Raw genomic sequence first — 12,941 nt, 5'->3', positions numbered from 1 at the left:
TGTGTGTGTGTGTGTGTGTGTATGTGTGTGTGTGTGTGTGTGTGTGTGTGTGAGTGTGTGTATGTATGTGTTTTGCTGGCACTATTTTAGCAAAGTCCCCTTCTCCTATTTGTTGTTGTTGTTAACCCTCAACCATGGACTTTCACTCATGATTTTTTAAGAGAGTGGGAGGGAAAGAGAGACAGAGAGAAACATCAATGAGAGAGAGAGAGAGAGAGAGAGAGAGAGAGAGAGAGAGAGGGAGAGAGAGAGAGGGAGAGAGAGAGAGAGAGACATCGATTGGCTGCCCCCTGCACGCACCCTGACCACGGTTGGGGACAGAGCCTGCACCCAGGCCTGTGCCCTCGGCTCGAATCAAACTGGGACCTTCCTCTCGGTAAAAATCAATAAACATACACTAAAAACTAAAATAAAACGCCTCCTTGATTCTGAGGACGGGGGAGGGCCTCGGGGAAGGGCTGGAGATGAGCAGAGGGCTCTGAGCACTGTCCTCCCTCGGCGGACCTGCTCCGAGCTAACGAGAACGGCGTTTCTGCAGATCAGCAGAAGGGGCTCCACCTGGGGTGCTCTAAAGGGAAGTGGCAGTATTCCATTCTCAGGCCGTGGCTAAGTGAAGAAATACAATAGCATCCGGGATTTCTCAAGCAGGACCGAGTCCACCGCGGGGGGCCCGAGGAGATCCTGGCTCGGCCACCAAATCGCTCTGTGACCTTGGTCGAGCAAGCATCCTTCCCTGTCTGCGCCTCCTCATCCTAAGACCACAGGTCGGCCATCGCCTCTGCCTGTGGTTGAACCATCACAAATCCCAAATGCCTGGGGTTTGATTGGCTGAGCCCCCGGAAATGCCAAGCCTGTAAGAGTCCTCTTGGGAGCATTGTTTTGGGGTATCTGTCCCCTTCAGAGACTGAGAACAGGCAGGTGGCCTAGCCAGGGCTGGTGCAGGTATGGATGTCACTTGAGGGACAGTCATAGCACTTCCCCCAATACTTGGCTTTCAAACTTCCAAGGTCGTATGCAAAGTAGGAGAAAGTGAGAACTTTGAGTCCCAAACTACTTTTTTTTTTTTTTTAATATATGTTATTGATTTTTCACAGAGAGGAAGAGAGAGATAGAGAGTTAGAAACATCGATGAGAGAGAATCATTGATCAGCTGCCTCTTGCACACCCCCTACTGGAGATGTGCCCGAAACCAAGGTACATGCCCTTGCCCGGAATCAAACCCGGGACCTTTCAGTCCGCAGGCCGATGCTCTATCCACTGAGCCAAACCGGTCCCGGCCCAACCTACTTCTTACCAGCAGATTCCCCCCACCCCACCCCACCCCCCAAAAAAGCAGGTAATACATCCCCTTTGGAATAGTGCACTGAGATTCTAGGTTCCTTTCCCCCATAAACCAGCATCCAACATATTTCCATCCAACAATCACAGGGAAGGTGATGCCTGGAGACCGTTGTGTGGGAACACAGATAGCACGGCTGCCACGCGCCAGGGAATACATGTGCCAGCGTCCCCCATTCCACGTACACACGCACCCCCCACCGTGCCCCACACACGCGGTCACACACGAGGTGAGAAGTCTGAAATCCTCCTGCAGACCCCTGGCCTTGGCACCAAGGACACAGAGCCCAGGACGACCCTCTGGTCCAACCAGCCACGCAGACAAGCAGGAGGCCCCGCACGGGGGAGGGGAACCCGGGTCCGAGTCTGCATGGGCTCTTCCCGGCCTGGGCAACCCCCCGCGTCCCGTCACCAGCCTGCCTGGGAGCGCCTGCTCTCACACTTCAGCCGCCTCCCCGGGGCGCCAACATCCTCTTCCCATCGGCCTCGCCACACGGCCTTCCAGGAACACAGACCCGGGGACCGGGGACCGGGACGGGAGCCGCCCCCCCACTCCCGCCGGCCGGCACGCGCTCACGTTTATTGTTAATTACTTAAGAGGCGGGTGCAGGGGACCCCAGACGCCACCGTAAATGACACTCGCGGTGGAATGACATGATTAATTCCCGGGTCTCACTGGAGGCCTCCGGCTGTCGCCACGTCCCATCGCCCGCCGAGCCGCCCGCCGAGCCGCCCGCCGGCACCGCGGCGCGCACGAGCCCGCCAGCCTACCTCCAGGACAGCGGTGGGCCCGGTGGTCCGTCAGGTCGGCCAGCGACTCGAAGTCCTGCTGGCAGTGGTCGCAGGTGTAGAGGGACTCGTCCTCCATGTCGTCCTCGTCCTCATTGCGCTCCTCCTGGCTGGTCACGCTGCTCCTGTCCTCCAGCGCCGGGCCGGCCTTGGGCTCGCACTCCGGCTCTCCATCCAGGCCTCCTGCCAGGGAGGACACAGCCCGTGAGCGGCCGGGGCCTCGGGGTCTCAGGTCTCGGGATCTTGTGCCCCTGGGGTCTGGGGACAGGGTTGGGAGAGATGTGTCCAGCGCTCATGAAGACCCGTTGGATTGCCGGCCTCCCAGAGTGCACTGAGCACGCCTCTCGGTTGGTTAATATTGGGGTTTGGGTGGGTTTGTAGTATGCGGTACCCTCATTCTCAACTAGATTCTTTTTTTTTTTTTTAATATATGTTAGTGATTTTTTTACAGAGAGGAAGGGAAATGGAAAGAGAGTCAGAAGCATCCATGAGAGAGGAAATCCATCAGCCGCCACCGACACACCCCCTCCTGTGGATGTGCCCACAACCATTGTTCATGCCCTTGACCAGAATTGAACCCGGGGCCCTTTAGCCTGCAGGCCGATGCTCTGTCCACTGAGCCACACCGGCCAGGGCACCAACTAGACTCTTGAGTTGTTGGCTCAGATCTCCTCTGGGGCCCGCCTGCCATGGGCCCCCAGTGCACGGACGCCGGGGCTGGGGCCCGCCAGGGAGGTGACGCCTTAGATGTGTCTCCCGCAAACCCGTTCGCCCACGTTGTCTGCGGAGCCGCCACCCGCTGTTCCTGACGCACCAACACGTTTCCTTTCCCCCAGAGCATCGAACGTAGGGGTGGGAGATCACATGGCCAAGTTCGCGCCCCCCTCACCCTGCTACTCTCCATCCCCCCACCACACGCACACCAAGCCCAGGCAGGCTCCGGCACAGAGTCCTGGCTCAGGGAACCGGAAGCGCAGCTGCCGGCAGGGCCACGGAGTCCACCCGCGCGTGTCAGGCGCACCTGCGCCTTCTCCCCGGCCCAGAACCCGCATGGATGGGGAGAGCCAGCCTTCGAAACGCCGGGCCGGTGTCTTTCCGACAACGTGCCTCCTCTCCGCTGAGCACGGCGCAAGCAGGCGCCAAATCCGCACAGGGAAGTGCGTGAAGTCCTGGCCGGCGGCTCAGTGGTTAGATCCTGGTCGGTGGCTCAGTGGTTAGCGCATCTCACCCAGGCGGCGCGTCCTGCCCCTGTCAGAGGCACGTACACCCACGCAGACCCGTTCCTCAGGCTCCCACGCCCGGCGGCTGGAAGCCGGCCCGTGGCGGGGCCCCTGCCCGCGGGTGCTGTTCCCACGTCACAGGAGAGGCGCCTGGGGCACCCACACCCTGTGGACAGTTCCGGAGGCACCTGGGGAACGGCACGGCCTCCAGCGGAGAGATGAGCAGAAAACACGGAGGAGGTGTCCATCCACGTGCAAACCAAGCCCACGTAACGCCGAGCGCAGATCACGGTCCCAAACACGCTATGGAGACACCTGCCCATGGGCCCACAGAGACTCCGACTAGCGGGCCCGGGCGCCGTGCGGGGGTCTCCGCCCACGGTCTGTCCTGCACGTCAGACTCCGCCCAGGAACCGGCGCCGACTGAACGTAAGGGAGACCCCGCTGCTCCGAGCCAAGATACGGTGCAAACACGTCTGCCCGCGCACAGGGGCGTGCGTGCACGTGCGCCTCACCCCAACCCTGCAGCGTCCTGGAGGCCCCCGAGGGCCGGTCCCCAAAACCAGAGAGAAGAACGAGGTGAGAGTGCGTTCACTTCGAGGCGAAAGCCCCCGTCCTGTAAACGCACCGATTTAGAAACAGCCGGGGGCTCAGGGCTCTGCTGCTAACGGGCACACGTGCGCGCGCGCGCACACACACACACACACACACACACACGCACCTGACAGACACCAAACTCCTGGGAACACACATCCGAGGCCCGAGAGCCGGCCTCCGCCTTCGGGGGCAGGGCCCGGGCCCAGCACGCCGCCCGGAGCAGCGCCGAGGCGGGAAAAATCAATGTGGCCGCCGGTGGCCCATCAAAACAGCTCGCTTCCCACCAATTAAGGGATGCTCCATGTTTAGGTCCCTTGTTTTTTATCCGAGCACGCCAGCCCCCGGCCAGCCGCAGAGCAGCCCCGCGGAAAGCCAGGCAGCCCCTCTCTCCGGAAACCAGGGCTGCTGCTCCGGCGACAGCGAGGACGGGGAAGGGAAGAGGCGAGGGTGGTCGCCGGGAGCCTCCCCTCCTCAGTCACGCAGAGCCACGGTGACGGCGGCCAGAGGCTGTACAGCGCCTCCTCACCGCCTCCTCCCCGGACAGGAAATGCCCTGGCCCTGGCCTGTGTGGCCCAGTGGATAGCGCGCCTCGGCCTGCAGACTGAGGAGTCCCGGGTTCGATTTAGGTCAGGGCCACATGCCTGGGTTGTGGGTCTTGATCCCCAGTAGGGGGCGTGCGGGAGGCAGCCGTTCCATGATTCTCTCTCATTGCTGCTTCTCTCTCTCTCCCCCCTGAAATCAATAAAAACATAAACTTTTAAGAAAACGTTCTGGAGGGCAGGGGATGGAGGGAGGGAGGGAGAGAGGGAGGAGGGAGGGGGAGAGGGAGGCGCAATCCCAGCGGCATCCACCGCGCCAGCTCTCCAGACGCCCGTCCCTCCAGCACACGCGTGCTGCTTTACTTAACACCCGCGTTAATAGACGTGTTTAAACGATCCCCTGCTATCCCGCTCCCTGTGTTTTTTTCTTTTCTGTTTGGCCGTCTTTCCTTGGCAGCGCGTTCCGGAACAGCGCATCCCGGCCGCCAGCGGAAGCGCAGGCCGCACCGTGTGCCGGCTCTCCCGTCTGGGCGTCCTCCGGGCGCAGGAGGGGTAGGTCAGCGTCAGAGGTCAAGCCCCCAAAGACACCCAAGGGTACAAACCTGTCAGAGGTCAAGCCCCCAAAGACACCCAAGGGTACAAACCTAAATCTATTTCTATTGATGTCAGAGAGGAATATATATATATAGAGAGAGAGAGAGAGAAACATCGGTGATGAGAGAGAATCGGACTGGATGCCTCCTGCACGCCCCCCACTGGGGATGGAACCCGCAACCCCGGCCTGTGCCCTGACCGGGAATCGAACCGAGACCTCCTGGGTCAGAGGAGCTCCTTTCCTCCCACCGAGGCCCAGGGTTGGGAAAAGCGCCCCCAAACAGGGCACCTGACCCTCGGGCCCCACCCACGTTCTCCAGGGGGCGGCCGGAGCGGCGGGAGCCCCGCAGGCAAGGACCAGGCCAGGGGCCCGGATGGGGAGCAGACGAATCGGCACCTGGAAAGCCGGCCTCGCACGCCACCCCAGCAGCGCCCCACCCGGCTGATTCCCCAGGGCGCCACCCCATGCTCCGCCCGGGCTCCACCGGAGGCGGCACTCCCGAGCCCTCGCTGTCCGTCCGCAGGCCCTCCCCGGCACAGCCGTCCGCGGGCCCTCCCCGGCACAGCCGTCCGCGGGCCCTCCCCGGCACAGCCGTCCGCGGGCCCTCCCCGGCACAGCCGTCCGCGGGCCCTCCCCGGCACAGCCGTCCGCGGGCCCTCCCCGGCACAGCCGTCCACCGGAGCGGCACTCCCGAGCCCTCGCTGTCCGTCCGCAGGCCCTCCCCGGCACAGCCGTCCGCGGGGACTCCCCGGCACAGCCGTCCGCGGGCCCTCCCCGGCACAGCCGTCCGCGGGCCCTCCCCGGCACAGCCGTCCGCGGGCCCTCCCCGGCACAGCCGTCCGCGGGCCCTCCCCGGCACAGCCGTCCGCGGGCCCTCCCCGGCACAGCCGCCAGCAGCCCTGGGCGTGAGCGCCACCGAGCCCAGGGTCACAGGGGAGAGAGGACGCGGCGGCTCTGAGGGTGACAGCGTGAGCGAGGCCACGGCGGCGGGTCCGAGTCTGACTCAGCACCTGCGACAGGTCTCCCTGCCATGACTATCACGACCTCGTCCGGCCCCCCAGGCCCAGCACCGGCTCTGCGACCTTGAGTGAGCGACCTCTGCCAGCCTACAGGGGGCAGAGGACAGGTCACTCTGAAATCCACATCCAAGCCCCGCCCTGGCCGGCAGCTCAGTGGTTAGAGCGCAGGCCCTTGCACAAAAGGGCCGCAGGTTTGACTCCCCGTGAGGGGCACATGCCTCAGCTGGAGGTTCAGTCCCTGCTCCTGATCAGGTGCGTGCACCAGGCAACCAATCAATGTGTCCCTCTCACATCGATGTTTCTTTCTCTCCTTTCCCTCTCTCTCTCTCCCCCCCCCCGCACCCCCTCCCCCCAATTCCCACCTCCTTTCCACCCTCAATGGAAAAAAGAATCTCAGGTGAGGATTAAGAAATGACAATAATAGCCAAAACCGGTGTGGCTCAGTGGATAGAGCATTGGCCTGCGGACTGAAGGGTCCCAGGTTCGATTCCAGTCAAGGGCGTGTACCTTGGCTGCAGGCACATCCCCTGTGGGAGGTGTGCAGGAGGCGGCTGGTCCATGTTTCTAGCTCTCTACCCCTCTCCCTTCCTCCCTGTAAAAAGTCAATAAAATGTATCTTTTTAAAAAATAACAGTAACAAATTGACATTCACAAGCCCCTTTTCTTGCGCCCTCCACAGATCCAGCAAGGTCGCCTCAGTTTCCCCTCTGAGTAGCCTGGAGCAACATGTTTTGAATAGAAAACTAGAGGCAGCCAGCCCGACAGGCCTGCGGTTTCCTACAAACCTTCCCCCAGGCTGGTCCCGGGGGAGCTGGGGGGAGAGCTCTGACAGGAACCTGGGTGCGAGGTCAAACCCCTGGCCTTGCTGGAGAGGACATGGCTCCCTGAACCCTGGCTCACACACGCGCGCGCACGCCGGGGCTGGCGGGATGGGGGCAGGATGGGGGCGGGAGGGGTGGGAGGGGGTGGCCCGGAGCCCGCCGACCCAATCAGGCCCCCGGCTTGAGCCCCCACAGCTCGCCCCACATTCCGAGGCAACCGCTGTTTGCCTTCAGGTTTGAACTGTTTGCAGTGCGGACAGTGGGTGACATTTAACACGCGGAGCTACAGGCAAATATTTTAACAGCTACTTGCCATCCGAGGTCCGCTTCTTAAGTGGGTAAGCTGCCAGCGGTGCCAGGGCTCCCGGTCAGCGCGATGGCTCCATGCGCGGAATTTCAAAGCCACGGCCGCCCCACGCTGAACGTGGCCCCATAACGTGGCCCCATAACGTGGGGCCCCATAACGTGGGGCTCATAACGTGGCCCTGAACGTGGCCCTGAACGTGGCCCGTGCTGCATCACACGAGCCTTGCTGGGACATTCGCCCTGGCTGGCCATGCGGCCCCTCTCTCCACAGGCCCATGGCTGGCCACGGAAAGGACTAGAATCTTCCAGAAGATGTCTCCTCTGTTGTCAGGAATTCTAGAACCTGAGGCCAAGATGATTCACAGGGCGAGGGCCATCTCTCCTCTCAGACCAGACCTTCCACTTCGCTGGCCTCCTAGCCCGGGACCTGGGCTAAGGAGGGCGGGCGGGCGGATGGATAGACGGGCAGACGGATGGACGGGCAGGCGGAGGCTCCGATGGGTCAGACAGCCCACGGGACACTCACCACAGCGGGCCAATGCCTCCCCCTTCATGCAAATGAGCAGAATGAGCTGCGAGGGGTTGGGGGAGGGGAGGGGGTCACCATACAAAAGAGGGGGTGCCGGTGCAGACACCTCAGCTGTTTCTTTTTTTAAAGAAGGAAATTCATGTTTTTACGTCAAATCTCCCCCTGGCTGACCCCAGGCTGAGGTCAAGGTTGAAGGTCACAGCGTGGGCACAACCAGAGCCCTCGGAGGCTGGAGGCAGCCGGGGGAGGGCAGCATGCCCAGCCAGAGCCTCCATGACCCCCCAAGCCCAGGGCGAGGCAGGGAGGTGTGCTGGGCACCTGTGAACGTGTCCCTTCTTTGGAGATTTGGGACCCAAGTTCAAGTCCACGCGGGCGTGACCTCCGTTACACAGGGACACATCGAGCCTCGGTTTCCTCATCCGGGAAATGGGAGCGATGCCCCCTCCTGCTCGGCCCGGGGGGCTCCCCGTGGGGTGGCCTCCCTGGGGACCTCCCCCCAGGCCTCCCCCCACAGCGGGACCCAGAGCAGACACATGCCCATGTCCTTGTTTTTTTACTTTTTATTAAAAACTTTTTATTTTACTGTTTCCTTTTTCAAATATATATATATATATATATATATATTATTGATTTTTTACAGAGAGGAAGGGAGAGGGATAGAGCGTTAGAAACATCGATGAGAGAGAAACATTGATCAGCTGCCTCCTGCACACCCCCACTGGGGATGTGCCTGCAACCAAGGTCCATGCCCTTGGCCGGAGTCGAGCCTGGGACCCTTCAGTCCGCAGGCCGACGCTCTACCCACTGAGCCGCACCGGCTCTGGCCACGGTCCACGTCCTTAGTCGGTCAGTGAACACGGACTGGCCGCCCACTGCGTGCCAGCGCTGCTCGGGGCACGTGGCTGCGTCCACACACAGCACGGCTGGCTGCTTCCCCGGCCGGCCGGGCGCCGGGGACCAGCACCCTCCCTCCGGGCGTGCGCCCCGCCTCCCGGGCCGCCGTGCTGAGCCCACGGCAGAGGCAGAGCCGAGCCCCAGCTCCGCAGGGCGGAGGGGCGGAAGGAGAGCTGGGAGGAGGAGGGCGGCGAGGAGGGAGGGCAGAGCAGGAAGCGGGAGACAAAGCCATCAGGACACTCCGCCGAGGAGGAGCCGGTTTCTCCGGCGGGAACAGCGTGGCTCCGCGCCGGCCGCGGGCTCGCCGCACGCAGTAATGAGAACAGTGGGACGGGCCTCCTGGAGCCGTGAAAATTGTGCGCCGCTCCCTCCCCGTGGCCGCCCGAGGCCGGGCCGCGCTGCCCTCGCCCGCTGTCCTGCTGGTCTCCGCCAGCAGCTGGGAAGGAAGGGATGGAGGCGCGGGCGGGAGGGGGTGGGGGAGGGAGCCGGAGGGGCAGCCTGGGCGCTCCGTATGTCCGGCTCGTTCGTGGCCGTGCCGTGGCCCGGCGCGCCTAACGGCTCACGGCGAGGGTGCTGGGGTGCAGACCACCCCCTGGCGGCTGCAGCAGAAAGAGGAGCCCCCCGGCAGGGGGGGCGGGGGGGGAGAAGGGGCCAAGGAAGGGGTGTGCACCCCAAAGACAGGACCAGAGGCCAGGCTGAGGGAGCCGGGAGCCGGAGCCACGCTGTGGTCACCGACGCTGGGCCGAGGCTGCCCAACCTCATGGACCTGCTGAGGCCGGCGTTCTGCTCGTTCCGCCGCCCCCGAGGGTGCTGCGCCCACTACCCAGCACAGGGGGCCAGACACGCTGGGGGTCTCCGAACCCACAGGGCCAGGGGCGCAGAGGCGCGTCGGAGGGGCCTCTGCAGAGACACACCAATGGGGGGTGATTTAGGTGGCGAGGGTGCTGGGCCCACCCCCGCCGGTGAGAGCAAGGCCTGCTGGGAGCCCTGGACTCACCAAGACACATTCCCACACAGCGCGAGGCGAGGCCGCTGAGGAGGGGCCAAGGTCACAGGCCACGCGGGCAGACAAGCGGAAACTTCCAGGCCCACCCCCAGGCCTGGCCGCCCTCCCCCCGGGAGGGCGGGTCCCCGCCATCTCCATGCACACGCACGCCCCGCGGCCCCCCTGCCTGCGGCACCGTGGCCTTCGGTCAACAGGAGGCCGGGCCTCTGATTAAACGCCGCTAATTTCCTATTGATCACCCGAGAGCCATTTCACTTCCCATCACCGAGGCCTCCTGTCGGGACCCGTGAGGCCGCTCTCTGCTCGGCCTCAAGCAGCACGTCCCTTTCCAGGGTCTGTCTGCACGACAAAGAGAAGAGGGGGCGGGCTGCTGGCTCAGGAGTGCTTCTGTGAGAGAGAGAGGGGGGAGAGAGAGAGGAGAGAGAGAGAGAGAGAGAGGGAGGGAGGGAGAGAGGAGAGAGGGAGATGAGGAGAGAGAGAGGGAGAGAGAGGGAGGAGGGAGTGAGAAGGAGAGGAGAGGGGAGAGGATGGCGGAGTGAGAGGGAGGGAGAAAGAGAGTAGAGAGAGAAGAGAGAGAATGCGGAGGATGGAGAGGCGGAGAGAGAGAGGGAAGGGAAGGAGCGACGGGAGGGCGTAGAGAGGGAGGGAGGGAAAGAGAAAGAGAGAGAGAGGGAGAGAAGAAGGGAGAGAGGAGAGAGAGGGAGGGAGAGGGGAAATGCGAGAGAGGAGAGATGAGGAGGGGAGGGAGGGGGCGAGGAGAGGAGAGAGGGAGAGAGAGGGAGAGAGCGAGAGAGAGAGAGAGAAGGAGAAAGGGAGGGGGAGAAAGAGGGAGGGGGGGGGGGGGGGGAGAGAGAGACACGGTGGGGCAGGGCCCTTTGCTGGACGGCCCGCCACGTTAGTCATTTTAAAAAAAAAAAAAAATACATTTTATTGATTTCAGAGAGGAAGGGCCAAGGAGAGAGAGAGAAGCATCCATGATGAGACAGAATGTCAGTGACCGGCTGCCTCCTGCACATCCCCCACTGGAGATGGAGCCCACACCCCGGGCCTGTGCCCTGACCAGGAATCGAACCCTGACCTCCTGGTTCCTAGGTCGACGCTCAGCCCCTGAGCCATGCTGGCCGGGCCACGTTAGTCGTTTTTAAGCAAATGCAGATTGTTACATCCGTGTCTCCAAATAGAACAACAGTCAGAAAAATCAATGCTCCCTCTGACTTCGCACCAATTTCCGGGCCTCCTGCGGGGGCGGAGCCGAGCCTCAGGCGGCGGCGGGAGCCCCCCTCGGGAGCTGCGAATGGAAAGCAGCTCAGGAAGGACGGCCAGGTATGGCCGAGCGGAAAGGATTACCGCTTTCGGCGCAGACGAGGGTCTGACCGGGGCTGACGCCGAGAGGCGGGGCTGAGAGACCCCGCCGGCCCCAGGACGTGGCCGGGTCAGAGTCCCAAACAGCATCGGAAACCTCCCTGTGAGGTCCCTTCTCTGCCGGAACCAGAGCCTGTGGGGCAGGCGCCAGGGCAGCCTCCGTCACCGGCGGGAAACTGAGTCCCGGATGGGAAGGGGTCGCAGCCGCAGAGAGAGGCAGGGAGGGACCGGCGCTCCATCGAGCACGAGGGCCTCCCAGGCCCCGGCTCTCCGCTCCCTGGTCCGGCTCCCGCCGCAGAGCCGGTGGGCCGGGAGCTACGGGCCGAGGCGAGGAGGGCCTGACCGCAGCCCGCTGCTGTCTTCTCTTTCTTAAAGGACGTTTTTATGTATGTCAGAGAGGAAGGGAGAGGGAGAGAGAGAGAAACATGGATGAGAGAGAATCCTGGATCAGCTGCCTCCCACACGCCCCCCACTGGCGATGGAGCCCACACCCCGGGCCTGTGCCCTGACCGGGAATCGAACCCTGACCTCCGGTTCACAGGCTGACACTCCACCACGGAGCCCGGCCGGCCGGGCTCACAGCCCGCGGCTCCGCAGGCGGAAGGCCGGGTTCCCGTAGGCCCAGTGCTGCATCCCACGTCCTCGGTGGTAAACCGGGAGGAGGCTGGTGGAGGGGCACCTCCTCCTTAGGCCAGGGCACCCCCAGGGGGCGGCCAGCAGCCCCGAGCCCCAGCTGCCTGGCCTCGGGAGGGAGGTCCCAGGAGAGACCCCGCTAGGCAGGCGGGCACAGGGAGCCGGGCACAGAGAGCCAGGCATGGGGAGCGGGCGCATGGAGCTGGGCGCGGGGAGCCGGGCACGGGGATCCGGGCGCAGGGAGCCGGGCGCGGGGCAGGGAGCCGGGCGCGGGGCAGGGAGCCGGGCGCAGGGAGCTGGGCGCAGGAAGCCGGGCACAGGGAGCCAGGCACGGGGAGCCGGGCACAGGGAGCCGGGCACGGGGAGCTGGGCACAGGGATCCGGGCGTGGGGAGCCGGGCACAGGGAGCTGGGCACAGGGAGCCGGGCGTGGGGAGCCGGGCACGGGGAGCCGGGCGTGGGGAGCCGGGCACAGGGAGCTGGGCACAGGGAGCCGGGCGTGGGGAGCCGGGCACGGGGAGCTGGGCGCGGGGAGCCGGGCGCAGGGAGCCGGGCACAGGGAGCCGGGCGTGGGGAGCCGGGCACAGGGAGCCGGGCGTGGGGAGCCGGGCACAGGGAGCTGGGCACAGGGAGCCGGGCGTGGGGAGCCGGGCACGGGGAGCTGGGCACAGGGAGCCGGGCGTGGGGAGCCGGGCGTGGGGAGCCGGGCGCGGGGAGCGGGCGCATGGAGCTGGGCACAGGGAGCCGGGCACAGGGAGCCGGGCACGGGGAGCCGGGCGCAGGGAGCCGGGCACGGGGCAGGGAGCCGGGCACGGGGAGCCGGGCGCGGGGAGCCGGGCGCGGGGAGCCGGGCGCGGGGGCTGGGCGCGGGGAGCCGGGCACAGGGAGCCGGGCGCTTATGGGAAAGGCGGGTCCAGCCCGGAGGTGCCCACTTGGAGGCTCTGCTCAGACCGCCGACGGGCACCCACGGTCCCTGTGCCAGGCGGGTACCAGCCGACAGGGGCGCCCCCCACCCCCGGCTTTCTCCCCAGAGCTGTGTCTCTCCCCCTGAGCATCTCTGTCCCAGAAAAAGGAAGCTCGGCTGTTCTGGTTACGGAGACGCCCACGCCCGGCATGGGGGGGGGGGGGGGGGGGCACGGCCGGTCTGAGGCGGAGTCGGCAGGTCCCCGCGCAGCGTCCGCGCCGTGCCGGCTCTGATGAGCGCGATCTCACCTTCCCGGACACACGCGGCCGCGGTTTGACAAGGACGGGGTCCGAGCCGCACGCCCATCTGCCACCTTTTCACACCCCAGCG

The 12,941-nt window shown here is 64.6% G+C and overlaps 1 protein-coding gene across 2 annotated transcripts in view; it reads right to left on the bottom strand.

Moving 5' to 3' along the window:
* The window catches only part of ZNF423 (zinc finger protein 423), a 174,596-nt gene that overhangs the window by 112,983 nt on the left and 48,672 nt on the right, over nucleotides 1-12,941 (bottom strand). The window contains exon 3 of one of the 2 annotated variants that reach the window (XM_036440749.2): nucleotides 2,110-2,310. The exons of the other annotated variant lie outside the window; for it this stretch is intronic. Within the exon in view, the coding sequence (XP_036296642.1) occupies nucleotides 2,110-2,310 (201 nt within the window). The remainder of the gene's footprint in view (nucleotides 1-2,109; nucleotides 2,311-12,941) is intronic. 2 annotated transcript variants of the gene reach the window in all.

This window comes from Pipistrellus kuhlii, unplaced genomic scaffold (genome assembly GCF_014108245.1).
Source record: "Pipistrellus kuhlii isolate mPipKuh1 unplaced genomic scaffold, mPipKuh1.p scaffold_m20_p_17, whole genome shotgun sequence".
Taxonomy (NCBI): Eukaryota; Metazoa; Chordata; class Mammalia; order Chiroptera; family Vespertilionidae; genus Pipistrellus; species Pipistrellus kuhlii.
Note: the sequence above shows the minus strand (reverse complement) of the source record. Positions and strands in the feature narration are given on the sequence as shown.